Source organism: Aethalodelphis obliquidens, unplaced genomic scaffold (genome assembly GCF_003676395.1).
Source record: "Aethalodelphis obliquidens isolate GAN/ISIS:26980383/991018 unplaced genomic scaffold, ASM367639v1 scaffold9, whole genome shotgun sequence".
Classification (NCBI taxonomy): Eukaryota; Metazoa; Chordata; class Mammalia; order Artiodactyla; family Delphinidae; genus Aethalodelphis; species Aethalodelphis obliquidens.
The window spans coordinates 16,361,562-16,389,207 of NW_020837953.1; the positions used below are offsets into that span (position 1 = coordinate 16,361,562).

At 54.1% G+C, this 27,646-nt stretch overlaps 1 protein-coding gene and 1 long non-coding RNA gene across 10 annotated transcripts; one reads left to right on the forward strand and one right to left on the reverse strand.

Moving 5' to 3' along the window:
- Positions 1–27,370, reverse strand: RNF220 (ring finger protein 220). 9 transcript variants are annotated; one of them, XM_027108754.1, is made up of 12 exons: positions 27,330–27,370; positions 23,705–23,806; positions 19,177–19,219; positions 15,845–15,888; positions 15,274–15,406; positions 6,952–7,048; positions 6,663–6,749; positions 6,469–6,524; positions 6,274–6,352; positions 1,996–2,104; positions 1,774–1,848; positions 1–1,023 (listed from the first exon to the last, which is right to left on the reverse strand). In XM_027108754.1, exons 1-12 carry the CDS (start codon positions 27,348–27,350, stop codon positions 952–954), a joined length of 918 nt encoding a protein of 305 aa, XP_026964555.1. In that variant the 5' UTR covers positions 27,351–27,370; the 3' UTR covers positions 1–951. The 9 variants fall into 9 exon arrangements, with proteins under 9 accessions (XP_026964555.1, XP_026964563.1, XP_026964558.1 ...); XM_027108762.1 differs by lacking the exons at positions 23,705–23,806; positions 27,330–27,370 and adding an exon at positions 19,562–19,604 and having other exon boundaries at positions 2–1,023; XM_027108757.1 differs by lacking the exons at positions 23,705–23,806; positions 27,330–27,370 and adding an exon at positions 19,358–19,585 and having other exon boundaries at positions 2–1,023.
- On the forward strand, positions 19,703–25,209 carry LOC113621676 (uncharacterized). Its single transcript, XR_003433266.1, has 2 exons — positions 19,703–20,149; positions 23,457–25,209. It is a non-coding gene; the product is annotated as an uncharacterized LOC113621676 (long non-coding RNA).
- Positions 27,371–27,646: the final 276 nt, after the last annotated feature.

Here is a 27,646-nt window from a genome sequence, read left to right on the forward strand (position 1 = left end):
GCTGTTTATACTGGTTTAATCCATGTCAAATGTAGTTTACAAAGGGAAAGGACAAGTACCTTTGTATAGAATATACAAACACAGCATCACACCATGGGGCCCACAAGAAGGGCAGGGGAGACAAACACTTTTCCCTGGGAACAGCAGTCTAATCCCAGGAAAGGTTCTCTGCAGAAGGCTGGGTAGCCAGGAGCACCCTCATCCAGCCCCAGTCTCAGCCCCTGCTTCAGCTCGGTTCCCATTTCCTGTGCCTCCCCCCTCCCCCAACTCCTTATGAGGAGCCCCAGGAGCTAAGACTAAGGAGAGGATCATGTCCCTTGGGGCACGTGCCCCACGTCTGGGAGAAGAAATATACACCACTGAACACCGAGCACACGGGAGAGGGAAGAGAACCACGGGAGAGGGAGTGGGGAGGGAGAGGCAGGCACCCCAAGAGGTGGATGGGCCGAGCCCCCAGCCAGCCCTGAAAGAGGCACTGCTTCCAGGTGTTCTTAACAAAAGAAGAAAATCATACAACCAAAGGGCAGGGGACGGGATAGAGGGTGAGGAGCTGTCCCATTTATACACAACATTGTAAACATACACGGTCTATATTACATGTGCTTCAGTCTGGTGTTTGCATGTCTGTCTGTCCATCTGTCAGTCGGTGTGGGGGGGGGTGCTGGATCTCAGGAGCCTTGCCTGGCTACTCCCCCTACCCCCACCTCCCTGCCCCACCCTGGGAACGGAACCTGGAACAGGTATGGTCCCCAGTCTTGGTGGGAGCCAGCAGGCAGGGCCTGGGCCTCAGCCTCCACTCTGGCTCGAGTCCTGTGTGTGTGCATGTGTGTGCGCATTCGTGTGTGCATGTATGTACACGGGGAACCTGTGTGTAAGTATGTACAAGGGGGGGTCACGTCACAGGCGGGGCAGATGGGGCACTCGAGGCAAGGCCTGCCTGGGGTGGCTAGCTCACAAGTAGATTCTCCGCAGGTCTCCGGGCGCTGTGATGGTGTTGCACTGAGGGCAGAGCTTCTTGGCACCCTGCAGGGAGAACAGGGAGGGCTCTGGTTATACCCTGTGCCGCACATTTGCTCGTGTGAGCCCCTGGGCCTGCAGCTGCATCTCCCCGAACCACTGTGCTGGGGCCTCGGATTGGTCCTGCCCGCCTGCGCTGGGGAGGCATGCGCGGCTTCTGTGAGCAGGCAGGCACGTTCCTGTGTTGGGGAGACGCCAGGATCAAACCGGCTGGCCAGGCCCGCAGCGGGAGCCCCAGTAATGAGAACAAGGCTGGGTCCAGCTGTGGCTGCCGCGGCCCTAACGAGATTACACGCGGCCTTTGATCAGGACACAGAGCCCACGTCCGGGCCTTTTATTGCTGTCTCCGGGCGACATTTTAATGGCTGCTCCCGAGCGAAGAACAGGGGCAGGAGCAGAAGGAGCTTAGTAATGGGAGGGGGAGGGGCTGAGGCCCTGGTCCTGCTTACCCACACCCAGCCTCCTCCTGACCCGGGATCTCACTGCTATGCGTCATACGTGGGCCTGCTGGGGTGGGGGGATGGGGGAAGGGAGCAGGCAAGAGAACCCACCGGTGGGGAGAAGTTAATAAACCTGGGGTCGGGGAGGAGAGAGGGTAGTGAGCTTGGGGGTGAACATCCTGGCTTCGGGCTGTGGTCTATGCTTCTGCTCCCCTGCTCCTCGCTCCTCCTCCCCCGAAGCAGGCTCAAGCACAAGCATGGACATCTGGGCAGTACCCCAAATGGCCACCCACTCCCGACCCCCATGCCACTTCACCAGGGTCCGCAGCCAGCACTCTTCACAGTGCACATGCCAACACTGGATGGACGTTAGGGGCATCGAGTATGAGTCCTAGGGAGAAAATGGGCAGAGAAGGAAGGGGTCACTCTGAGGCTGTCCCACCCTCTGAAGGGCCCAGATCACAGGGCAGAGACCCTCTCCAACCCCCAGGGAGCACTGAAGCCTCAGCAAGGGCGCCCGAGGTTCCCTTCCTCTCACCATGCAGATGAGGCATTTGTAACGGTCCCCACGGGATAGCTGCCGCTCCAGTTCCCTGACCCGAGCCTTCAGGGCCTCAAACGTGGTCACAGCTGAATCTTCGGTGATTCTGCAAAGAGGATGGCATACCTGGGCAGGCAGCAGGCTGGCATCCCTAACCTGAACCTCCAGCCTACAGCTCCCCTGAATTCCAGAATCGCATATATAGCTGTCTGCTAGACGCCCCACCCATATCCTCGATCCGCACACTCCACATTCCAGAACTGCACTCCTCACCCTCTCCTTGCTCCTCTACCTCCGTCCTGGTGAATTTCTAAACCGGACACCTGGGAACCATTCTCAAACCACGTCTTCCCAGTCACTCCTCACATCCAAAATCTGTCATCTAGCTCCTAGTATCTCTGGCATCTCCATTTCTTTCCATAGCTACCACCCCTAGTCCAGGTGCTCATGATTTCCTCTGTGGATTGTGCCATCAACCTGAATGGCCTCTCAGACCCCAGTCCCCTCATTCCATTCTGTTCTCCTGGCACCCACAATTCTGCAAACCTGACCACTTCTACTTCTAACGTTTTAGTGTCTACCTCAGAATAAAGCTCCACCAAACTCTCCACAAGCTCACAAGGGCCTCCTCGGGCCGGTCCCCGCCAGCCGCATCCCTCAAGGGCCCTGCCACGTACTTTATGCTCCATCCATGCCAAACTCCTGAGTTTCCCCACACACCCCACCATTTTTCACTCTACTGGCCTCTCAGCACTTTCTGCTGCTTCTGGATCACCCCCACCTCCTAACTCACTAGTCCCATCTCATCATTCAGGCCCAGTTCCCACCTCCTCCCAGAAGCCTTTTCCAAGCCCCCAGCCAGTACCCCAATGGTGGCTGCCCCTTCTGTGCTCTTCCAGCCCCTGTACTGGACTTCACCACAGCAGTATAACCACAAATGTCCGTCACTGCTAGACTCACTTCCCAGAGGGCAAGCTGCTCACTACACCACTACACTCTGAACATTAGCCCCATACTAGGCACGTGACTATGAATAAACATCTGCTGAAGAAACAGCTGGTCTAACCCCCAGGGAGAGTGAAAAATGTGGGGACTGATGAGGCCCCTGGGCTACAGTCCTAGCCTATCTCAAAGGCTCCTGGTTGCTTCTTCCTAGACATGTCAGATGTCCTGTTGGTCCTCACCCGTAGTCCAAGCCCTGCACAAGGTCCCTACAACTTCCTGAAGACTCTCTGAGCTGCAATACTGAACAGGGAATAGCTAGGACTATTCTAAAGAGTGATCCCTCCCACCTCTCCTAAAACAAGTCAACAGAACCTGGAGAGGCTCAGAGGATGAAGAATGCTTCCTGGAGGAGTAGAAAAGATGGCACTGGAGACAGGCTTTAGGGAATAATAAGGACAATAATACAAATAAAAGAGCCAAAATTTATTAAGCACTTACTAAATGCCAGGGATTGTACTGAGGGATTAAAAGTAATTATCTTATTTACACCTCACAAAACCCCCATGATGAGATCCTAATACTCCTATTTTATATATGAAGAAACTAAGCACAGAAAAAGTAGCCTGTCCAAGGTTCACAGAGTGGGGAAGATGGGATTCAAACCCTGGCAGACTGATTCTGTGATCAACCAGTAACTGTGTAAGTAACCGCTACCCTACACTGGCTACACCCAGGAGGAGACAGGCCTCCAGGCTGAGGGAACAGTGGGAACAAGGCCTAGAGGCCCTAGAGCCCCATCTGGCTGGAAGGCTCACTTCTGAGTAAGCAGAAGGTGCTACACTGGGAAAGGAGACTGTGTCCAAGAAGACCCCAGATGCCGCAATCAGAGAGGAAAGTTTATCTTACTGGCAATTTACAGGAAGTTGTTGAGAATGTTGGAAGAGGGCTGTAAAGGGTAAGAGCTGAGGTTTAAAGGGTGTATTCAATCAGCTGAGGTAGAATCACAAGGGTGGTGTGTGGGCAAGGACCATCTCCTAGGGTGGCCTGTCTTGCCAGCTTAGGGGAGAGAGTTGGCCCAGAAAGCCTGAAAGCTTACAGGTAGTCTGTCCCTGCTGGGTGTAAGTGGTAATGGGGGGGCATGGGTAGGATGATGGGAAACATTTCATGGGCAGCAATGAACTTTGATCTCTGACCTTTCTCTTTTAGGGCACTAGCAGCAACCCAGAATGTGACTTCCTGATGGCTGTGTCCCTATGTCAGGGATGCTCTAGATCCATCACTCCATGGGTCCATGATGCTTTCTGCCTTGCCTCTCTCCAGGGAAGCTGAGAAAGGCTCTGACTACAACTCCTCCTGGCATTGGCGGATTTCCTGGGAGCATCCATTCAACTTTCCAGCTCTGGAAAGCTTTTACCATCCCCTCCTTCCTCACAAGCACTTGCACGGCTGGCTCCTCCCCCAGGCACTTTGCCCAATGCTCTGTGTGCCATCCCCACCTGGACTGTTGGTAAGTTCCTGACAAGGAGACAAGGATGGGTAGCTGTGTTCCCTTCCTCTCCAAGGACCAGGCTGATCCTATGAGGTTATTTCAAAGATTGGGAAACCAAGGCCTGGAGCTGGGGGCAGCCTACCCGAGTAGAAAACTAACTGTCAAACCCCAAACCAGAGAATGAGTTAGAGCTGGGAAGGCAAAAAGGATGGGGCCAGGAGAGAATGAAGCCATTTCCCACTTCCATCTCCAAAGGCTCCAAGGCCACATCCAATTCCAGAGCCCGCCCTATCTTGGATTTGCTCGGCACATAACTGGCCTCTATTCTTTGCTCTGGTGAACTACCCAGTCCTCCAGGCCCCTGACCCAGGTAGGTTGTGAGCTATTCCTGAGCCCCTCTAGGGTATGGGGTGGAGAATTTCTTGGAAGAAGCCATGTCTTCCTGCCTTTCTCCTCCCCTAGGTTGTGAAAAAGATCTAGGATGGGAACCCATAATGTGTACGGGGAAGAGAGACATCATGGGGACTGAAGGGCCCTAATCTTGGCAAATCCAGACCCAATGGAGATCTCTGCACATGACTAAGCCAGTCCCCAGCTCATCCCAGACAGCCCTGCCCACTGGTGCCTGTGCTCACACAGGTGGGACAGTCCCCAGCTCCCCCAGCCCTCAGCGGGTAGGACCTTCATGGATGGCCACTGGTTCTGGCCCCCACCTCCCCCTGGGCGCCATCCCTGATTAATGATCTTGTCTTTCTGATTTATGAGCAGCCCCTCCAGATGAGGGTAGGTGCCCCTTACGGCCCCGCCCGCCCTGCTCAGCTGGAGTAGGAGAGAATTATTAAATAAACATCCATACGTCATTCCTCCCCCCCACCTCAAGCTGGTTGCGCCGAACCCGTGCGGCCCGCTCCGGCGCTGACATGGAGCAGCTGCGGTGATTCATGGGCAGCTGGGCCCCACGCTGCGGCCCATACATCATGCCAGCAGCACTCACGGCCCTGGCCGAGATAAACTGATCAACCACAACGGGCTGGAATGAATTTATGACAACACAAAATGGAGGGAAACAAATGGGAGGTGACCCTGGGCCACCGACCCGGCCCTGCACCGGCCTGCAATCCACTCTCCTGGCAGAAGGCAAGATGGAACACTGGCCCTGGAATGAAGAGGTTGCCTTTTAACCCTGGGCAACCTAGCCTCGAGAGGAGGGAGGGGCGGGTGTGAGGAGTTAGGCAATGGCCAATGGCAGCAGCTCCAGGCAGCCAGAACTGGACAATGCCACCTCCTGGGGCCAGAACTGGCCTTGCCTGGGCTTCTGGAAAGGCAGTAAGGTGCCCTGCTGATTTCAAATCCTGGTGGCTCCTGAGGATCCAGGCCAGGGGTTGCCCAACCCTGGGAGAAGTGCTAACGGATCCCCTTTTCCCCTGCCTGAGAACACCGGCCAAAAATTCCTACCAGAAGTGATGAGACCCAATACTCCTGCCTAAAACCCACTGCAAGCGCCACCGGGACAAGAAAAATGAAACCAATTTAGCTCCCGATTAAGAAACAGAAACTGGAGATGAATCAAGTGTGCTGGCTGGGCTGGGCAGCCATACATCACACTCCCTGGGTGGAGGCCTCTGCAGCGGGCGGGCAGGCAGGCAGGCTGACTGCTCCTCCCTCCACCAAGGCTCCCAGGGCCTGGGCCCAGCGATCAATTCACAGAGGCATGCTCAGCACCAGCTGGGCCCCACCGTCGGCTGTGTGCCCAGGGCACCAAGCCTTCCTGGTAGCAAAGGGCCCCTCGCCCTCCAACTGAGCTGTGGTTCCCCAGGCCTCCCTCCTGGCCAAACACTCACTTCTCGATGTCACTGTTCTTGCAGGTCTTCTGCATGGCCTCCTGCTTGCTGCTCTCACCGTTGCTGGTAGATGGCATCTCTGCTGGGACAGAGAGGCAACTCACACTCTGGCCAGACTGGGCAGCACAGGTGAGGGGTTGGGCTTAAGGCAGTCACTACCACCCCCCATCACTCCTAACCTGCGTCAGGACTTACCGTCACTGGCCCATTTAGAGAACTCAGGTGTGATGCGTGTGCTGGGAGGGCCACCACTAGAGGAAAGGAAGGAGGAAGAACGAAGTGGGCCCTGAAGCAGGCAGGATAACCCTGAGGGCGGGTACTGGGTTGACACCCACCTCAGGGCTTCCCATCCCTCTAACCCCCCCACCCAAGCCTGTGCCCACACTTGCTTTAGGACTGCGCCCCGGAGTGCCTCTCTCTCCTTGGCTTCACCGGGCTCCTCGCCTGTGCAGGGGATGACGTCGGCCTCCGTGTATCTGGCACGGTGGTCAAGGACAATGGATCCTAGTTTGCGGTGGGCCATGAGGGTTGAATCCTCAGGAGGGCTCCCCCGGCCCAAGCTGAGACACTGACCCTGGGGGGGGGTGTGGATGAGTGACCGGAGGTGCTCGCTACTTTTCTTATTCCCTTTGGACTGTCCCACCAGCCCCACCTTGTCCCGCAGTGCCCCAAGGATACTGTGGTTTCCCATACTCCAGAGTGTCATCCCCATCCACATCCAAGTCAGCATCACTGTCCGGATTCTCTTTGCCGCTGCACATGACGAAGCCAGAGCCTGTGGGAAGCAGGATATGAGGAGGGCCTGGGGCCAGCAAGACGAGTCCAAGGGTACCCCTTCTGTTTCCCTAGGTACGGCTCAGGTTTTGGGCTAGGCAAGGCCAAACAGAAACGTGGGCTTGGGATATAGAGAGCCAAGAAACTTGGGTGCTCGTGACTCTGACATTTCAGGCCTTTTCACTCTGCATACCTCAGCCTTCTCTGCACTGCCTCCTGCTCCAAGTGGTCTCTGCTTATAAACTAGCCCATTCATACACTAGGTCAGGTCCTCAGGAGACATCTAGTCTAGGCCTGCTGAACACCTGTCTTCCAGGTCTAAGAAGAGCAGGAAGAAGACAGAGACATTCAGGTCTACAAGGCCACCCCCACCCAGGACCTGGGCATCCCGTGTCCCATGGTCCAGCCTGACAAGTCTACCAGAAGGGAGAGTAGGCTGGCAAAGGCCTGTCAGAGCCATACAGCGGGACCCCCAGCCAACGTCCTGGTTTTGGCCATCAGGTCCTCGCCAGCAAAAACACCAGGCAGCTGTTCAAATATTTGGTGTCTGAAGTGCCTGACATTAATTATTCATCCCAACCTCACTCAGCCCAGATTCCTGGACAAGTGCAGTTATAGAGGGATTAAGAAGGGATGGCCGAGGGAGAAAAAGCATGCACACCTGCTTCTCAAAGCAGTCCATGGAGGCAAGCAGGTGGGCGGAGGCAGGGCCAAGAGCCGGGCAGGTAGCTGACCTCACCGAGGAGCATCTGGCACAGCCACAGGCACTCTCGGCCAGGGGCGGCGGTGGTGATGTAAGGCGCTGAGTTGCTTAAGCTACTCCAGGCCCGCTCACCTGCCATGTGGTCTGACTCCCAGGACCACCCTTCCTGGTGGCCCAGGGCCAGTGACCACAAAGCTACTTCTCCCTCCCTGCCCATGTCTTCTCCCAGTGGTCCCCATCTCAGACCACATCTCATGAGCCAGTGGAACAGCCCTGCCAGGGACAAAAGGGGCTGAAAGCAATGGGATCCGGGTTGAGTGGAATCAGAGGTGTGAAGCAGCTCAGGGTTCTGCCCGATGATCTCAGAAATTTCTTGTTCATTCTTCCCACTTCCAGGGTCTTAACATGCTCATCAGGGCAACAGACATGTACCGGGTTGTCATGCCTCTCGCCTGTTCCTTCACCCTGTTCCTTAGAGCTCTGACCCTTCTTTTCCCTGCTCCAGCAGTGTCTGCAGCTCCCCTCTGCATACACGACCAAGTCCCAGCTCCTCAGTTAGACACGCTAAGCTCCGGATGCCCCCACTTCTCCACCTTCCCTCTTTCTCTCACTTCACTCCATAAGCTCCACATATACGGATAGACTACTTACTGCACCTCAAACGTCACCATGTCCTGCTCATGCTCTCCCCTCCATCTGGAATGTTCTCCACCTTTCAAGCCCATTTCGAAAGCACTTTCTTCCTGATCCTTCTTCTCCCTCCTACACCTCTGGTCTCTGGTCTCACAAAGGTTCCACCCAACCCAAAGGGAAGCAGCACCAGGGAAAGAGAGAGGCCAGGCACTGCCCAGGCTCCACCCCTCCCTGCCAGTCCTCATCTGCCCTCCACAATGAGGCACCAACAAACTCGAGGCAGCAGGCAGGTCAGCAGCAGGGCCATTAAGCTGAGAAAACACCAAGTTACAGCTCTGTCTACTGTTCACGGCCAAGTGTCCTGACAAGCAATTCCCGCCTTGTGGGTGAATGGCACCTCTATAAACCCTCTGACAGTTTGGGAGACAAACTCCGCCATCAATCACAATGTAGCCGTCAGGTTCACTTACAGCCTGCACCTCCCGAGCTCTGCCAACCTCCCTCCCCCAAGTACACGCAGCTCAGCAGTCAGCCTCACATCCTTGGCTTAGCCAGGGCCTGCCCGGCCCTGCCTTTTGGGTGGGCGAGCAGCAAAGCTGAGAATCCTGGCACCACTCCTCAGCCCAGTATGGCTCCCATGGCAAAGCTGAGAAAACTGGGCACCGCCAAACTGCTAGGAAAAGTCCTAGCTTCTCAACACGTAAAGCAGCCCAGTGGCCGAAGTCCTCATCTCTGCAGTCTCATCGCCTACCAGGCCTGGACCAGGTCTTGTACTCCAGTGGAACATAGCTATTGTGTGCATGTTTTCTCATGCCCCCCCTGCCTTTGTACTTCCTGTTATCTCTGCCTAGAAACATCTCCCTCTTGGTCTACAGAACAAATTCCTGCTCGCTCTGCGAGCCTGACTCTTCTCAATCATGCCTTCTATTCATAGTGCCTACACATGGTAGTTGCTCTATAAATACTTCCTGAATGAACTCACCTCAACATTCTCTCAACCTTTATCGAACTCACCCTCTGCCTGGTTTGACACTGATGACAGTGTTTCCAGATCTGATTCCTACCCTCAAGGTGCTGAGTGTGGACGAGATGTCCCCAGACATTTCTACACAGGGGTCCCTTCTGCGGCGTCCATCCAGGCTCCTGTGCAACTCCAAAGTCACATTTATTACCATGTATTGTCACTGTCCCTTACCAGAATGAAGGCCCAAGTCTGTGATCTCAGCGTCATCCAGCACAGAGCTGGCCAGGCCCACAGTGGGTGCCATACAACACACGCAAGCAGTAATGGCTTAATGCCAACAATGCTGTTCTATTAGGTCCTGGGAGCCCTGTGCCGGAAGGAAGGCCAAGGCCTGATTAGCCGGTGGCCTGGAGAAACCTCTCAGGCCACAACCCTCCCTCTCAGACCCCAGCTCTCGGGTGAGCCGCGACCTTCTGCTCCCTTGACCAGCCCGGCAGGATGGAGAGCACAACACATCTTGTTTGCCAAGGAAAAGGCCTGTCTCTGGTCTGAGCAGCTTCCTCTGACCCTGACCCCACCCCCCAGCAAAGACAGATGTTGGGAACCTCTCCCTACCCCCACAGGTGTTCAGAACAGGCTGCCGCCACCAATTTCACTCTTGTGCTGCCCCAGCCAGCTCCAACCTCCTTCCCAGCACATTAAACTTTATTTTCTTAATGAAATGTCACTTGCTGACTTCTGGCAGAATCATAATAAAAAGAAACAGCCATAAAGCCATTTTATGCAGACAGCGCCCCTGCCAGCTTGCGCCCCCCACCCTGCTTCGAGAAGAAGGCTCCACAGTCATTTTATGTTCTCAGCTGCTGGAACATCCCAAGCCAGTACTCAGAGGCAAGATGGCGCAGAGTACTCCTTTCCAAGCCTCTGGCTCCTGTTCTGTGTAGCTCCAGGGATAACAGGCAAGCTGCCACTCCTGATGCTACTATCCAGGGAAGGGACTCTGCCCCTGGGACCTGCAAGATGACCCAGAGTACCCTTTAGTTACCAGGGAGGCCGCCTTGCTGAGGCTCAGCCCCACTGTATTGTGGCACAAAGGGCTGGGCTGCTGCCCACAGGCAGACTAAGCCTGAGAGTCAGTGATGCTCAGCAGTGGGGGCCTGGTCCTGGGAGGACAGGCGGTGCAAAAAACCTCTTCCCTCCAACTGGACACTAGCAATAGAAAGGGAGAGGGTTAAGTGCATATATAATAAGCAAAGCCTAAATTTTATAAAAACGACCCCCCTCGCATAAACTCCTTTTTTCTTAGGTCAAAGAGAGAGAGAGAAAAAAATCAGCATTAATTTGATCAACTGATCAGATAATCGATTGAGAAACTGGAGATGCCCGCTTACTGGGGGCAGTAACGTCGTAGAACATGAAACCACAAAAATGGAGCCATTGATTTCCTCACCTGCTGCTCCCAACAAAACCAGAGCCCAGGGAGAAAGGAGTCCTGGGGCCTCTGGAGGCGTGTGCTCTCCAAAGGTGTGGTTTGGGGGTGGTGGTGCAGAGCAGCAGCTTCCGGAGAGTTTTACACTGGAATTAGTTACAGATGCAGTTACGGTGTCTTGTGTAAATGCCATCGATTGGGGAGCTGACAGTCTGGGGAGCTGCGATGCGGGACAATCAATCGGCCTGCAGTGTCACCTGCCACCTCGCTGAACAGTTGACAATGCAATTATCCAGTGTGGAGGCAGGGAGTTGGCGTGTGTCAAACGCACTTAGCCACTTTCCGGGCCTCCTCGATAACGTGTTTCACTGCCTCACGTCAGGAGAGACGCAGAGAGACAGACGCCGTTTAAAACCACTGATACTTACTCCTTCTGCCTGTACTCCCCCGGTCCCAGCTTAACAATTGTGTTCCAAAACGCGATTAAATCCCGTCAGTCGCCACAGGGGACAAGAAGGTGCCCTGCTCCTTGCCACCTCTTCTCGCCCCTCCCAGCAGGCAACAGTCATAACTAAAGGTAGTAAGGAGGTAGAAGGTGGCAGCCCTAACGCTCTCCATTCCAACACTGCCTGCAGCAGTCGGCTGTTCCAACACCTGTCACTGACTGCACCTGGCAGCAGGGCTGTGCTGGGGGACATTTTTAGCATCTGGGGCTCCTATCTTTTGGAAACCAACACAGCAAAGGAGGCAGCAGCTACGGCCAGGCCAATTTCTCCATGCCCCTGGGCTAAGAACACCTCTCAACCCCTTGACCCATAATCTGGAGCTGAAGTTTTATCAAGCAACAGCCAGTTAAAAGACCTGTGCCACAGCTGCCCTGCCTGTCCTCTCCATGGCATCTCATCCCAGGCCACATGGAACCAGCTTAAATCTAAGGCAAGAACTCGAGAAAGATGCAGTCCCTAGGCCAGGATTGGGGCAGGGCAGAGGCCCTGGACAGTGGGTTCTCTTAGTATCATCCCTGTCCAACACCTGTTTGATTCAAAGGGGCTCAGTGCTGGATTCCAGGGATGCATTTTCCTCCAGGGCTCAAAGATGGAGTTGCAGCACCTTCCACTTCCTGTGCTGCCTCCTGGGAAATCCCTCCATCTCGCCACTCATGTGCCCACCACATCACTGTGACCTTATCTGAAGCCAACCATTCCATATTCTCTGTCCAGCCTGTCCATTCCAGATATGATGAGCTCCAGGCTCCCCCAATCCAGCTGGGTGAACTTTCACTGGCAACCAAAACAGGAGGGACCAAAGCTCCCACCACTAGTCTCTTCTCCGGGACCCAGGAGCTGGTGACAGGCAATGAGGAGAGCTGGGGCTCATTCATCACGTACCTCCGTTGACTACAGGCAGGAGCGGGTTTGTCCCCAAGGGCTGTATAATTAGGTGTCCGCTGTGGCCCAGCCTAGAGGTCCCTTGCTCTGCCCAGGGCTGGCACAGGGCACCAGAAGAGCATCTTTCTTCCCTAACTGTTGAGCTCTTTTAGGGGAATGTTGGTGAAATACTAGGGTCCACGTGCTGCCCTTTATGCAATTATTAACTCTGGGTGGGGAGAAACAGCAGTAGCAGGTTAGCAAACCTAAGGTTCAGAGAGGACAATCGACAGCTTAGGCACGCAGCCCAGGGCGTCTCCGAGAACTGAGAAGGCCAGAGCGTTTCCTAGTCACTGAAAGTTTCTTCCAAACTACTCTCTTAAAAACTTTCTCTCGTCCTTCAGATTCTTAAAGATCCACTTCCAGCTGGACCTATCTCAGTGCTTACCTGTTCTGTCTGGTCCTTCGCTTTGTCCTAAAATACCAATTCCAAGTACTCCCAGGCCTAAGCAATCTGGGCCTCACCCTCAGTAACCACAGGCCCCATCTCCAAGGCCCATTCCCCTCAGCCAAGTGTCCCACCAAAACCTCTTGCTTGTTCACTGGTTCCACGGCAGAATACATTCAAGGAAACCGATTTGCTCCACCAGACCAGCTCCCAGTGGGCCTGGTGGGAAGCTTTGCTGAGGATGATGAAGGGGTCCTGGTCCGGAAGGAGGGATAGGGGGTGATCAGATACAGGAACTTATCTGCAATTCTTTCATATCCAACAAGAACAGCAATCTCTGTTCTGTCAGCATGCACAGCTTGGCTTAAATGGGCCTCACCACTCGCCTGCTCATCCTGCCTCTGCTCCCTCTCTCTGAAGTTGGCTGGGCAGCTTCTTCAGCCAGCGTTATCACTCCCTCTAACCGGTCTTGGCAGGCAATCTAATTCCTCCTGAAAAGGTCACCGCCATTTTAACTGCCTTTCAATCACATTAAGCACGCGCTGCCCGGCTTGCGGCCCAGCCCGCCCGGCGGGCGATCAATGCGCTACACTGACACCAGCCCGCCTGGCGGGGCCACACCCAACCAAACCCCCCAAGAGTTGGGGCCTATCGGTCCTGGCCAAGGAGGGTAGACTGACAGATGGCCAGCTCCTGCAGACAGGGTTTCGGGGGCAGAGGCGGTCAGGATCAGACAGGGCCTCCTTTGATAGCACCCCCCACCGAGGAGCCTCAGCCTCCTCCGCTCCACTGCGCCCTGCTCTCTGCCTCGTGGCCCCTGCTGATCTCGCTGTAAAACAGCCTTTCAAGTCTGCCTGTCTTTTGACTGCACTAAGCTGTTTAAGAGGCGGCAGCAGCTTCTATCAGGAAAGCCGGAGCAATTCTCTGCAGATAAAGGCACCTCCGGCCCCCGTTCCCTCTTCAAGTCTCACTCTCATTCTCGCTCTCCAAATCGCTCAAAGAAAAGCCCCCTTTGAACTCCTCTCAGGAATTCTTGAAAAGAACAACCTCACAGTGTAAACACTCAGGGAAAACTGACACCCCCCCATAGGGCTGAAGAGCCCCTCACACCCGCTCTGCAAGTGCGTCCCAGCACCTGGGAAATACTTGGTTGTAGCAGCAGGCCCCATGCAGCTTCATCCTCCTAAGCCCTGTTTGGTGCCCAGAAGCCACCAGGTCCAGTTCTGTGCCAAGAAACCTGACTAAAAACTTGCCGCAGTAATGGAAGATATGAAAATCTGCAGCCACAACAGAGCGAACCCAGAGCAGAATCCTGGAACTGCCCCTGAACAGACACCTGTGTGTACAAGTCACTGGACCCTGGGCTTTGCTGCTCATCTTCCCTGGGCCTCAGACACTCGGAAACTCCAGGATAGGACCAGAGTGAAACGGCAAACGGACATCCTCCCAGCTCAGCGCTCAAGCTCGGGAAATGGTTTGGCCTGATTAACCTTCCTGATTTACACTTTGGCTTGTCCCCAAACGCTCGGGCAATATGAGAGAAGCCCAGAAGCATAACGCCACACCTGGGCTCGTGGCCCCTTCATGTAGCCAGTCTGCCCTGGATGGCACTGTGGGGACCGATCCTCAGCACCAGCCCGAGAAGCACTGCCCCAGTGAGGCAGAGACCCTCCTCCCAGCTGCTGTGAGATTCCCCAGGGACCAGACACAGCAATACTCCCAAGGGTGTTGCCCAGAGAACTGGAGGCAGATGGGAAGCAGACTGGATCACTTCATGACCACAAGCTGCAGTGCCAGCTGTGCCTGTGCACAGAAAGAGAGAAGAGCTGGAGGCTGACAGCTCCCCCTTTGCCCTGCCCAAGGCAGAAGGCTTTGACAAGAGGATACCGACCCTGGGCACCTACCAGTCTGCTATTTGACCTGGTGGGGGTGGGGGACTTCCACTGGGCCAAGCTATATCTCTCCAAGGAGCCAAGTAGGTAGTGGGGCTGGGCAGGGTCCTGCAGAGTTCTCTGCAGCAGTGGGGGAGAGTCCCAGGGAAGCAGGGAGCAGCTGGGCACAGGCCCCTCTTGCTTCAGGGCAGAGGGTGCCCAGGGAGAAGAGATGGGATCAGAGCTAAAATTAGATTCACCCGTGAAGCTCATGGGAGGTCAAATTTTGCCATAACTCACTCTCTCCTCTGTAACTGATTTCCCTGACATGGGGCTGAGGAGGAGGGGCGGGGGGGGGGGAGGGGGGGGGGGGGGGGGGGGGGGGGGGAATCCAATGTGTTTGCCTGGAAGCCCTCGGGGCCCCCAGTGCTGGAGGTGTACAGCAGGTTGCTGGATTCTCATTTATCAGCCTTAAGAGGGATGGAGTGATAAATGCATAACCGTCCCTTTAATATTTTATGCAGGTGCTAACGTGGCTTGGCTGTCACCTTCAATGCATCACCCGAGGCTGAGAGACCCCCTCGTCACTCCTAGCCTACAGCCTCACAGTTCCATTTCCCCACCCAAATACATCCATTTTAATATGCACATCACAGGCAGGCAGCACGGTCACAAAGGAGCCCCACCAGCAGCAGCTCGCACGTGGTGGAATGACCAGCCACCAGCCCTGGCCTCTTGGCTCCCAACAAATGGATACCCAGCAGAGGCCTGGCCGCCCGAGTGCCACTGCCTATGTGTCAGCTGCTTGTACCTCGGAAACCACCTTCCAGGAGAGTGGTGGCCCGTATCCGCTTCTGCCCGCACCACTCATACTCCTCGAAGCGGTTGCTGTTCTCATGCTCGATGTCCACGGCATCATCCTCAGCCATGCAGGAGCCTTCCCTCTGTGAAGAGCAGAGCAGGATCATGTGGGTCCCAGGCCGTCCCTACCTGCTCCCCAGGGCCTGCAAGGAAGGCACAGCCCTAGCCCCGAGCTGCAGTGTGCCCCACAGGCCCCCAGCTCTAGGGCTCCTTTGAAGTAAACCAATCTAGAGGTCAAAGACCTGGGCTTTTCCCCAATAGTTTTCCACTGGAGCCCCAGGGGAGGAGTGGGAGAGCGAAAGCAAAGGAAGAGAGCAAAGAACAGAGAGTAAGAAGCTGCTGAGACCACAGAGAGACCCCAACAGCCCATAGATCTGGAGGCAGTGAGCAGCTAGTGTCAGGGGAAGGAGGGGAGGGGAAGGAGGTGGTGATGGCCCCTCTACCTTAGAAAGGCAATGCTCCACATGCCTACTCATCTCCTGCTCCGATCCTGCCAGGGGGCGGCTGCACAGGGGACATACCTGCCCTTCATCTTGCTTCCTCCGTTTCATTTTCCCAATCCGAGCTGCATGGAGAAACCGAAAACAAAGCATAGAACAGGCAGACGGTCACTGTAGTTCCCAAGGTCCCAGTGGAGCTGACACATCCTGACCTCCTGCCAGCCATTAGCCCTTTTGTTCAGTGCCTCATCTGGCCCTCATCATGCAGCACCTTCAGCTCCTTTGGGGACTGGACCTTGCCAAGAGCACCTGGGGAGGAGATTGGTGCTAGGCCAGTGAAGTGTCCACTCTTCGGCCACAGCTGGCTCAAGCTCAACCCTTACCTTCCTACCTGCAGTGCTCAATGAATCCAGTGAGCAAAGATGCTCTCCTTGGCACTTGCTATGTGTCTCCCCAGAAGGCCAAGACCACAGGCTCTTTTAGAGTCAAGAAGCATAACTTTAGAGAACATTTCTTGGTTAGAATCCAAGGTCCCTCCAGGGGCCTGATCTGGCCTGCTGTTAACTTATCAGTTAAAACCCCTTTGTTCCTGGCCAAGAGCCCTGAGGTACAGACCTTAGTGTCCTATGTAGAATTACCCCAGTGAAATTTCTCTCATGTCCACTGGTCCCATTTTACAGAAGAGGAGACTGAGGCCCAGTCATAAAGGTATAGAGGATCTGAGTCAGACAGCCCAGATACCTTGAGAGGGTAGCCCTTACTGTGCCTACCCAAACCTGTTCCATCATTTCTAATCAGTGCAGAGGGCTCCCTGCCATGCTGTCCCGCAGGGGGCTCAATTCCAAAGTGCATGCTGCAAGCCCACAGCACTGCTAATTAATGCCGAGAGATACAATCATTTCTAATTAGCTCACTAATCCCTCTCTGCAGCCCTCCTGTCACTGAAGCAGGAAGGGGTCAAAACAAGGGACTCTGTTCCCTCTATCCACTCCTGTGATGCAAGAAGAGTAGAGCTAGCCACTCTGAGACCAGACTGACTGGGGTGGGGGTAGGGGTGGAGCCAGCCAAGGAGGGAAGGGTTCCCCACTGCAAGGCCAGAAAGAACTTCCTGTGGATACTGACCCTGGTGGAAAGCTCATCAATGCAGTTTAGGGAGCGAGACACAGGTGAAAGGTGATGTAGGTGAGAGTCGGTAAGTTACAGTTTAGAGCTTCAATTGTGTGTAAGGTTCAGAGCCGAATACCTTATACAGGGTAGCTCATTTATGTGACTATGTTCTGGTGCCCTGCTTGATTTTGTGGACAAAGATCGAGACTCCTTCACCTTGACTTCCCTAATCCTTGGACTCTCAGGCTTGGGCCATCTTGACACTCTAGAGCAGGGGTCCCCAACCCCCAGGCCACGGACCAGTACCAGTCCATGGCCTGTTAGGAACCTGGCCACACAGCAGGAGGTGAGTGAGGGAGGCTTCATGTGTATTTACAGCCGCTGCCCATTGGTCGAATTATGGCTTGAGCTCCACCTCCTGTCAGATCAGCGGCAGTACTATATTCTCACAGAAGCGCGAACCCTACTGTGAACTGCGCACGCGAGGGATCTAGGTTGCGCGCTCCTTATGAGAATCTAATGTCTGATGATCTGAGGTGGAGCTGAGGTGGTCCCATCACTCCCAGATGGGTCCATCTAGTTGCAGGAAAACAAGCTCAGAGCTCCCACTGATTCTGCATTATGCTGAGTTGTGTAATTACTTCATTATATGTTACAATGTAATAGTAATGAAATAAAGTGCACAATAAATGTAATGCGCTTGAATCATCCTGAAACCATCCTTTCCCCCCACCACCGCCCCAGTCTGTAGAAAAATTGTCTTACACAAAACCAGTCCCTGGTGCCAAAAAGGTTGGGGACCACTGCTCTAGACCCAGGGCTAGGATGCAGAAGGGATGCTAGATATCAGAAAGGCATTGAGCAAGGTACCCTGAGACTTCTAGAAGCCTGTATGGAGCAGTGTGCCAGTACAAAGGTTCCTCCCCTACCCGGCCTAAAGCTCAAGGGAGTGCCTCTCTGGTAAGAAGGAGACTATGACAGACACTGATAATTAAATAAAGGAACGAATCTCATAGGATTGCCAAGGAAGGCATGATACTGGATGCTCTCCTTGCCCAGGCCACCCATGCCAGAAAATTCCTTGTAGTCCCAGGAAAGTCCCTGATGGACTGGGCATCACCTGGAAATTCTCAGATAAGCAACTGAGGTTTGATTATTTTACTGCCATTCATCTTCTAAGTCCCGAACTAAGCTTGCCAAAACATGATAGGGACAGTTTGCTCCCTACTTAGAGGCTTCCACTGAGTAGGACAAGTCAAAGTATTGCCAAGGAGGTAGCATGGCATGGTCCAAGAAGCACAGGCTCTGGAGATAAACAAACCAGTTCAAACCATGGCGCAGTTACATCCCAGCTGTGTGGTTTATAAACAAATCACCTTCACCTCTCCCAGCCTCAGTTTCCTCATCTACAAAATGTGTGTTAACACTTCCTCTCAGTTATGATAAAGGTGTTTAACATGGTGCCGGCCCATGATAAATGCTCTCCTTTTCCCAGTCTGGGGCTCAGCCTCCCAGCAGAAACCAAGTGGCAGGAACTGGGGATCTTGAACGTCCATGACCTCCCTCACCAGTTGGCCTAGAGACCCCCAAGCCCCTTACAGACAACCCCCATATATACCACACCCTAGCCAGCACAAAAAACTAGATCATTCAATTGTGTTCAGCAAATAGGAATGTTCCAGAGGCTTGAATCCAAAAGGGGCACGGGGCGGGGGGGCGGGATGGTGGCCTGCCAGGTAGTACATACACGGAGTGCTTTCAGAGAAGGCCTCTAAGAGCTGTCGAGCCCACGCTGATCACCTTTGTGAAATGTGGGCCGACTGATAACTCAAAAAGCCCTGGGATGAGTTAGTTCCTGTTGCCGTGGGAACTCCAGATCTCACTGCATTGTCAAGTCTCAGCAGAGAGGCTGTATTCACACTACTGGGCACTGATTAAAAACTGGAAGAAAAACATTCTCAGCGCCCTGCCGGCTTGTACAGTGAGGTCCCAGCAGTTTGCAAATTCAAAACTGAGCTCCCGCGTGGAATTGTGTGGCTTGTTTCTCATTCTCTGGCACTTACTGACCCCCAGGGTTCTTCAAGGCCTAGAGAGGCTCACGCAAGAGCTGGGGACCATAACCTCCACTAGACAGATGGAGAAACTGAGGGCAGCCGCCTTGGTCAGCATATTCTCAGGAGCTGTGACTGTGAAGAAGCCGCCAGCGGGCCCTAATGTCGAAGAGACCCAGGGAAGTCAAGAACTGCAGGCAGTGAGGGAGGAGGAGGCCGGGGGTGGGGCGGAGGGAGGGGCCGCGCAAGACTCACCATTCAGTCGGGTCTGCCGGTTGGCTCGCACTCGCAAGAAGGTCTGGGAAAAGATCCCGGGCAAATGCAAAAAAGAGAAGAGAGCGTCAGCGCGGCCTCGAGTCCCGACCCCTGCCCCTGCCCCAGCCCCAGCCCCCGGTCCACACCTGCCCCGCCCCAAACAGCCCGTAAACAAACCTACTTCCTCCCTCCCGCCGGCCCCCCTGCTCCGCCGGCCGCTCCGGGCCTTCGGCATAGCCGCCGGAGGCTGCTCTAGCGGGACCCCGTGGCCGCCGCGCAGTGCCGCCCCAGCCCCGGCCTCCGGCGCTCCGGGCCCCGCGGCCGCCCGGCCGGCGAGGGCGGCGATGCGGGCGGATTCCCCCCGGCTGCCCGGCGGCGGCGGCACCTCAGCTCCCAACGGCGGCGGCGGCCATGTTGGCCTTGATCACGTGACTCGCCGCCGTCGCGCGCCGGGGGTGAAAGTTCAAGAAGTGGTGGGGGCTGCCGGACCGGGACCAGGAAACAGCGGCTCGCACTCCGGCAGCAACAGGCTGAGGCCGCCCTGGGGTCCCTCCCACCGGCCGCAAAGCCAACCCGCCCAGGTTTTAGTGGCTGCGAGGTCCTCCCACCCTACTCCACGGCCCCTCCCAGCGCGGGGCTCCTTCCGTCCCGGAACCCCGCCTGGCTCCCGCCTCCCGCGCGGCTACCCCTTTGCTGGGGAGATAGCGTAGGACTTCCTGATCGCAGCGGCCGTCTCACCGCGAGTCTCAACTGTCTCTTCCCCAGTCCCCAGCCTTTCATCAATCCCGATATTAGAGGATTCCCAACGTTTCACCTGTCTTCTGGACAACCTTTGGAGCTGCCACTGGCAACGCACAGCCACGCGGCCAAAGTGGAACCCAGCATCCCTCAAACAAGTGCCTACTTCCAGGATTCTCAGTTTCTAACGGGATACCACCATCCACTCTGGTGTGCCCACACCAGATAGTTGAGAGTGAGTCGTCCTTGACCCCACCCTCCTTCAGTTCCTCACACTCAAGCCTTCTTTCATCTCAGAGTCTACCTCTAAAGGTCTCCTACATCTTTTTATCTCCCCTTCTGTGTATCTCCTTCTCGCCCTTCCAGGCCTAACCGAAAAATATCATTTCCTCTCTAATTCCATCTCTACTCTCAGTATGGCTTGTACAAATGGTTGTCGGTGGGCTGACCACTCCAGGTATGGGGCCATGTGTGAGTCCTGGGTGAAGCCAGAGCCCGGCACAGCGCTGGGCACAGGCCAGCCATCCCTGCGTGTTTCTTCAGTGACTATACCTATCTTGGATGTCCTTGCTCTGGTTCATAATCTTAGGAGCTCTCTAAATTTGCAGCTGTCTCCCATCTGGCCTTCTCATCTCCAGCTTTTCTCCCTGTAACCCATCTTCCACTGTACATGCAGTGTGATCTTTGTATCATGCAAAATTGACCCTCTTTCTTCTCCCCTTTAAATCCTTTAGTGGTTCTCCACTGAGATCTGCACCGTGGCATACAGGTCGTCTCTGACGTGCTCTGCCTATTTCTCCAGACTCTTCTTCTGCCACTCCTGCTCTCTCCTTTTCCCCTCCTGACACCACCTGTAGCTCTTTGAGCACCCCATACTCTGGACTTTGGGCTATATTATTCTCCATGCACCCATATTCCCTGCTTGGATAACTGTTTGTTGTTCATCCTGCAGGACTCTGGGATGACTTCGCTTTTCCCTCAGGGTTGGGTTAGTTGCTTCCTCTGAGTTTTCACAGTCCCTTGGCTTTCCTTTGAACTTGGATATTTTGACTGTTTACAGACCTGTCCCTTCTACTTGGGAGGTCATCTCTATCCAGTAACAGGGTCTGGCATGCAGGAGAAATCCGTGGGGTGGGGAGGAGGATATTTATGAGGGAAGCCCCTAAGCCCAGTGCAGGGCTGAGAAACAATCTAGGATTCAGGGCCAGACAAACTCAAGTTCAAATCCTGACTTGGTTACTTATAACATAAGTGCTCTTAGTAAAGTCACTTCTTCTCTCTAGGCCTGTTTCCTTAGCTATAAATTGGGGGCAGTGAATCCTAGCTTGCACAGTTGCTATGAGGGTAAAGTGAGGTAATGGTTAAAGGGTTAGGTAACCCCGCAGGGGCTAAGGAAATGGGAATCCAAACCAGAAACCAGTACCTTCTGATTTCAGGGCCAAGTCTGATGATTTTTCAAAAACAGTCCAACATAATTGAGCAACTACTACATGCCAGGTGTTGTGTAAAGATCAGGGGATTCCAGCTTCACTTTCTACCAGTTCCCCTTGTGTTTTACATTCTAACAAAACTGAACTGCTAGTGGGTCCCCAAATACATCATTCTGTGTTACACCTCTCTGCCTTTTGCACATACATAGTGTTGCCTTGATCTGGAATATCTTTTCTTCCTGGTCCACCAAAGTGAACTCCTACTCATCCTGTTCAGTCATTACCTCCTCTGTGAATCTTATTCTGATTTTCTCTTTCATAGCACTTAAAACACTGGGCTGTAATTATCTATTTGCACATCTAACCCCGTGAAGGCAGGGAGCCTGGGCTGAGCATGAGTGAGTACTAGATAAGTGTTTGAGTAAAGGAAGGGAGTAAAGAAGGGGCCTTGGCGAGCCCGTCAGTCTAGTGCAAGAGTCAGGCTCATCATGATAGATTAAGTATGTTCATAATTCTTTGCAGCTCCTCCTATCAAAGAGCTGTATTTCCTCATCCCTTGATTGTGTTAGCTTTGTGAGTTCCAGAGCCTAGGCCTCAAGAGGCCTTTCAGCTTTGGCCTTCGCCCTCTTGGCATGACACTGCCCTGAGACTGCCAAGTAAGGAAGCCAGTCTAACCTCCTGGAGGATGATAGGCCGTATGGAAGAAAACCAAGGTCCCTAATCTCCCAGACATGTGGTGAGGCCATTTTGGACTTTCTAGGCCAGCTAGTCCTCTAGCTGAATGAGCTTAATGAATGAGGAAAGGCCTACTAAGCTGACAGAATCATGAGAAATCATGAGAGATTATGAGTTGTATTAAGCCACTAAGTTTTGGGATGGATTGTTATATACTAGAAGATAATGGAAACATACTTAAATGGGTGTTGATATAAGATGATCAGGGCAATAACATGGGCATGAAGCGGTCATGAGAAGAGAAAGCTAATCCGGAAAGGCTTCCCGGAGCAGAGGGAAGTTGGGCAGGTTGTTGAGGGATGAATAGAAATTTGATGGGGTGGGGTAAAATAACCCGGTTAAACGCAGCATGTGTAAAAGCAGAGAGGCAAGAAAGGAGTGGCACAGCCAACGAGTGGTTAGCATTAATCTGGTGAGCACACAGGATTCACGGAAGGCAGTATTAGAAATGGAAGCTGGAAAGGTTGACTCTAAATCACAGAGGCCTTGGTGCTATGCCTTTGCACACCTAGCCTATGCCTAGCATGCCATCCTATGCCTGATGGTTACTCTTCCCCTAGTTCAACAAATAGTGGAGCTGACTGCTGGGGCTGAAATAGAGAGGATCCGCCTCTGAAGGCAGGGCTCTGTCTCCCTCTGGGATAGAATTCTCTGGGATGGAGCCTTGTCTCCCTATCCCAGAATCCCCTAGAGTTGGGTCATTTCTCCATCTTGAATCAGGATTGTTTGGGTGAGGACTGACTGCCTTTCTCAAACCAGGGCTCACAAGAGCAGGGATCCCTCCCCAGGGCTGGCACTTTGGGCTCTGCAGTTTGAGTCCCAGACAAGGGCATCCAGCAGAGGAGGTGCTAGTTGAAGCTGGTGTACAGCCCACACTCCGTATTCCACTCACCAAACTCTGCACCCTGACGCCAGGCTGTGTCAGCTAGGAGGAAAAAGTGCCCAGAGAGAAGACCTCGAATTCCAAGAAAGGCTTCCTGTGTACCAGCAGTGGCCCTGGTTCTCTACCCCAGATGACAGGTCCCTGCTGCCTTGTCTCTTTGCATTAGTCAGGGCTGTGTTTCCCTGTTCACATAAGGGCTGCCTGAGAAGCCGTGCTGCCATTTAGATAGCATGTTCCTTGGAGCAAGCCCTGTTTTCTGCCCTCTGACTGGGGCTCCTGAAGGCAGGGCTCTGTCTCTCCTCAGAAGCTTCTGGGGGAAGCTCCTTCTCCTTCCTACCACAAATAAGGTCTGTATAAGCTGGGATATTACCCTTAGGTCCCCCTCCTGCTCTGATGTTTTAGGATTGTATAGTTATGCCCAAGGCACTCACAGGCAATATCTCTCTCTCTCTCTCTCTCTCTCTCTCTCTCTCTCTCTCGAAACGGAACCCTAGAGGAGACCTCCAGATGGCTGGGATGCTTCCGAAGAGCCCACCTGAGCCCAGGTGACCTTGGCATCTCTCCCTAAAATCCATCTATTTACGGCACATTCCTTGACACCTGTGCCTTTCGGTTCAGTTAGAAGCATTAGACACAGAGGGAACCAAACACAGTTCAGGCCTTTCCCCTTGTATCCTGAGGATGGGAGGAGTTAGCCCCAGGCCTGCCCTATTAAGGCAGGGCCCATCCCACCCCTCCTCACCTGGTATCTGTCTGAGTGGTGCAGGTCATCGGTGGCAGACGAGTGTGGTGATGCTGTCGGAGACTCTCCTTCCCTCTTGATGGAAGCAGACAACAAGAGGGACTGGAAGAAGAAAAAGGACACGTGGCCTCAGGCTGAATGAGACCTACAGTCAGTTCCCTAGAGTGTCCAGTCCTATGGAGCTTTTGGGATAGAGGCAGAGAAAAGGAGGGCAGAGGGGTAGAAACCGCTTGAGATTCTGAAGGCATGTGGTCAGGGCCCCCAGAGTCTGGTTGTGGGAAAGGATAGCTTGATCCTAGGGATGGGTGGAGACCCCTGGAGAGGGTCCAACCTCTTCCACCCCAGCGAATCTCTGTCCCAGTGGGGCAGGCCTCCCAGTGGGCTGAGACTATATATAGGCTTTGTTCTCCCATAGTGAGCAGAGACTCTGGGACCCCTCTGAAGGGTTGGGGGTAAAGCCACATCCCTGCTGCCCTGCCTGCCCCTAATACAGGCTGGTGGCAGCCCCGCTATGGAGACAGTAAATTAAATAGTGTGTAAGAGTTTCCTTCGTGCAGCTAGGGATGTACACTGGCTCCATTTATCCCTGTACTGTGGCGATGACCCCAGCAAAAATCCCAGCAAAATTAATCCCCCCATGTCAGTCCTGCATGGGCTCTTCTACATATGCCCGCAGTTTAGATTAATAAACTGTCTGCTTTAAATTGTACGCGAGCACCGCAATTCTAAATACCACATGGCACGTTCAGCCTGCTCTTGCTGCCTCTTGCCAAGGCCTGTTCAACTGCAAACTGGGGCCTGGAGGCCTGAAAGCAATCCATACTTCCTCCCCCCCACCTTTTCCAGCCTGCACAGCCCAGAGCCGGAAGCATACAATTCCCTAGGAGGCCTCCCCAGCTTAGAAAACCATGCCAAATCGCCACTGACAGCCCAAAGAAAGCAATTTGGGAAAGATGGAGCAGCCATTTATCCTTCATCTCCGACTGAGCCTTAGGATGTGACCTGCATGCGGTGGCCACGCTGCGCATCCTCAGGCGAGGGCCCTGGGAAGGGGAGCAGCTGCTGGTCTGGCAGGGCTCCCTGACTCGGCCTCATCACAAGAGCAGAGGAGGGCAGAGGCCAGGCAGGGACTGGGATGGGATTCCCTGCAACTTGGAGCCCTTTCCTCACCTACCCAGGCCCAGTGGGAGGCCGAGTGGGTGCCTTGGCCCCCAGCTCGGAAAAGAGGTAGGCTTTCAGGCAATGGCCTTTCCTTCTCTGGTCCCAAGGAGGATGCTGAGGAGGGGAAGCATCGTGGGGCCCCTGCCCCCCCATCATGAGAAAGTTCACGCTTGTGTGCTCTCTTTCATTCTCTCTAGGTTAGAAGCCCTGAGAGGCCTCAGCATTACACCTGGGGCAAGCGGAATAAAAAAAGGTCACTGGCGCTTTTTAAACATGGACCAAAAAGCAGTAAAATGTGTTTTGAAAAAAAAATCCCGACATTAAATCATGACTTTTTGCCTGGCTCTTCGCCTCATTAAAAGTGGCCTTTTGGAAGGTAAAATTATCATTGTAAGCGATAAGATCTTTAAGAAAATAATTCACGGCTTCTTCACCCTTTAATATGATAGCCGCCACCGGCTAATTTTTTTCTTAATGGCAACGAGGCCATCAATCTTGTCTGAGGCCCCCTCGCCCTCTCCTCCTCCTCCCTCCCTCCTCCCTGTCCTCTCAGTCTCTTGCTTGAACCTTCTACCTCGTGCCTCTTCTACCCATGACCTGCTTCCCTAAAGCCCCATTCCAGGCTGAGGACAGACCCTGAGACAGGCAGCTTTGGGGGCGTGAGCCTATATCTAGAAGTGGGTGAGCGGTGGCCCTTGCCTCTAAGTCTGATTATCAATGAGCCCGCGGTGGTGGTTGCAGGAATCTGCACATATTTAAGACTTCCTGTATGAGTATTCTGACGGGGCCAGGTGGGTGTGCATCTGTGTATGTGGGGAACCAGGTGTGGTCGTGGATCGTGTCTGTGTTTGTGCTTTGAACACAGGCCTCACTGGGGTCCAGTCCCCAGCCTGCCGGCCATGCTCAGGTGTCAGGGGTCAGTGGTTGTGGCTGACCTGGCAGCACGTCCGTGACCTGCCTGCCTTAACCATAGCCACTGGCGACTGCAGCCTGGGCCAAGCTCTGCCGGTGTGGCCCCCCACTTCTCCCCCAACGCCTTTTCTCTTTAGGGCTGGGAGGGCTTTGCTTCCTTGGCAAGGGCCTGCATCAGTCCAGGGCTGGGCTAGGTTCCCTGCCCCTCCTCTGTCCAGCTTGCTGTGTTGAGTGATTTCCTGAATGAAAATGCGGAGTCCACTCCCACCTTTTTGAAGGGCCTGCAGGGGAGACAGGCCAACCCCCTGGAAGTAAGATTGTCACTCTGGCTCCTTTTCCCAAAACTGCTCTCTCAGAGGTCACCAGTGCTTTTAAGACTTCTAAATACAATGGCCTCCTTCTCTAGCCCTTTTCTGCTTGACTGCTGACCAGCCCAGACATTTTGGAATTTTCTTCTCTTAGGATCCTGGGACACCATGCTCTCCTGTGCCCCTCCTCACTCATCACTGTTCCTCTTCTGCTCCTTCCCTGGCTCTGGGACCTTCTCTTGACCCCCAGCACAGGAGTCCCAGACTCTCTTCTTGGCTTCTGCTCTGATCTCTCCACACACACTCCCTTACTGATTTCATCCATTCTGGGGAATTCCCTGGTGGTCCAGTGGTTAGGACTCCGCACTTTTACTGCCAAGGGTTCGACCAATCCCTTGTTGGGGAGCTAAGATCCTGCAAGCCATGCGGCGCAGCCAAAAAAAAAAAAATGTATCCATTCAGCACTCATTCCTCACTCCCTGTAGAAAGGGCTGAGGATTTCTGCTTTTACAAGTCATTGTGAGAACTTATAAGACAGGATGCCACCTTACTGAGGGGTGGGGGAGAGGACACTCAGTGAGTGAGTGTTTAGTCCTCCAACCCCAGCTCCTCACTCCCTCAAAACATCATCACCTTTGGGGATGCAGTACCATCTACCTGTGTGGCCATCTATGGGAGTTCTTGGTACAAGTCATGTCATTCTGCTGAGGCCTCTGGCCCTTCCTTTGAGCCACTTGTCCTTAACTCTTCCTTTCTCCATCTGATGCTTTCAAGCTTCCCTTCCATAGTGTCTGTTCAGAGGGTCAGATTGTCTCCCCAAAAGAGCCCAGCATCCTCTCTGGCTCCCTGTTGCCCTCAGGACAAAGCACATGCACACACCCCATGGTCTGGCTTCTAAGGCCCTGCAGCACCTGTCTTGACCTGCACTTCTATATTTTTCTTTACCTGCTACAGCTCACCTTCCTCCTTTGAGTCTCCCCAGACTTAGTGTCTGGGTCCCCCACACCCCCAGGTCATTCTTGGCTTTTACCCCATCCTGACTAGAAGAGAAAGTCAGGTGAGCATACTGTTACTCACATGTATACACACATGTACTCAAGTGCACAGGGCAGCCCGAGGCCTCAGGCTGACGATCAAACCCTGAAAACAGCTGGGGATCCAAGAAGAGCTCCTTTTTCTCAAGAACCAGTTCTGAGTGGGCTTAGGTTAGGATGGGCTGGAGGAAAACACAATTGTCCACCTACCTTGGGGGTGCCTGGAGCCATGGCATCCTTCAGAAGGGAATTCTTACTGCCAAGAAAGAAGAGAACAGGGTGACCATTCCACTTGCTGCCCAGGGCGTGTAAGAGTAGAATAGGAAGAAGATCCCAAGGAGAGAAGACATAGCCAGCCTAGCCCAGCCCCCCACAGCCAAGCTCCACCCAGCCCATTCAGCCCCAGCTGGCCCTGCCTCACTCAGCCTCCATCAGGGGCCAGAGTGGGCTCCTGGGCAGGGGTACTGACACTAGGCATGGTAGGCTGTCTCGTGGATCTGAGGAAAGGGGCTTTACCTGACTGCTCC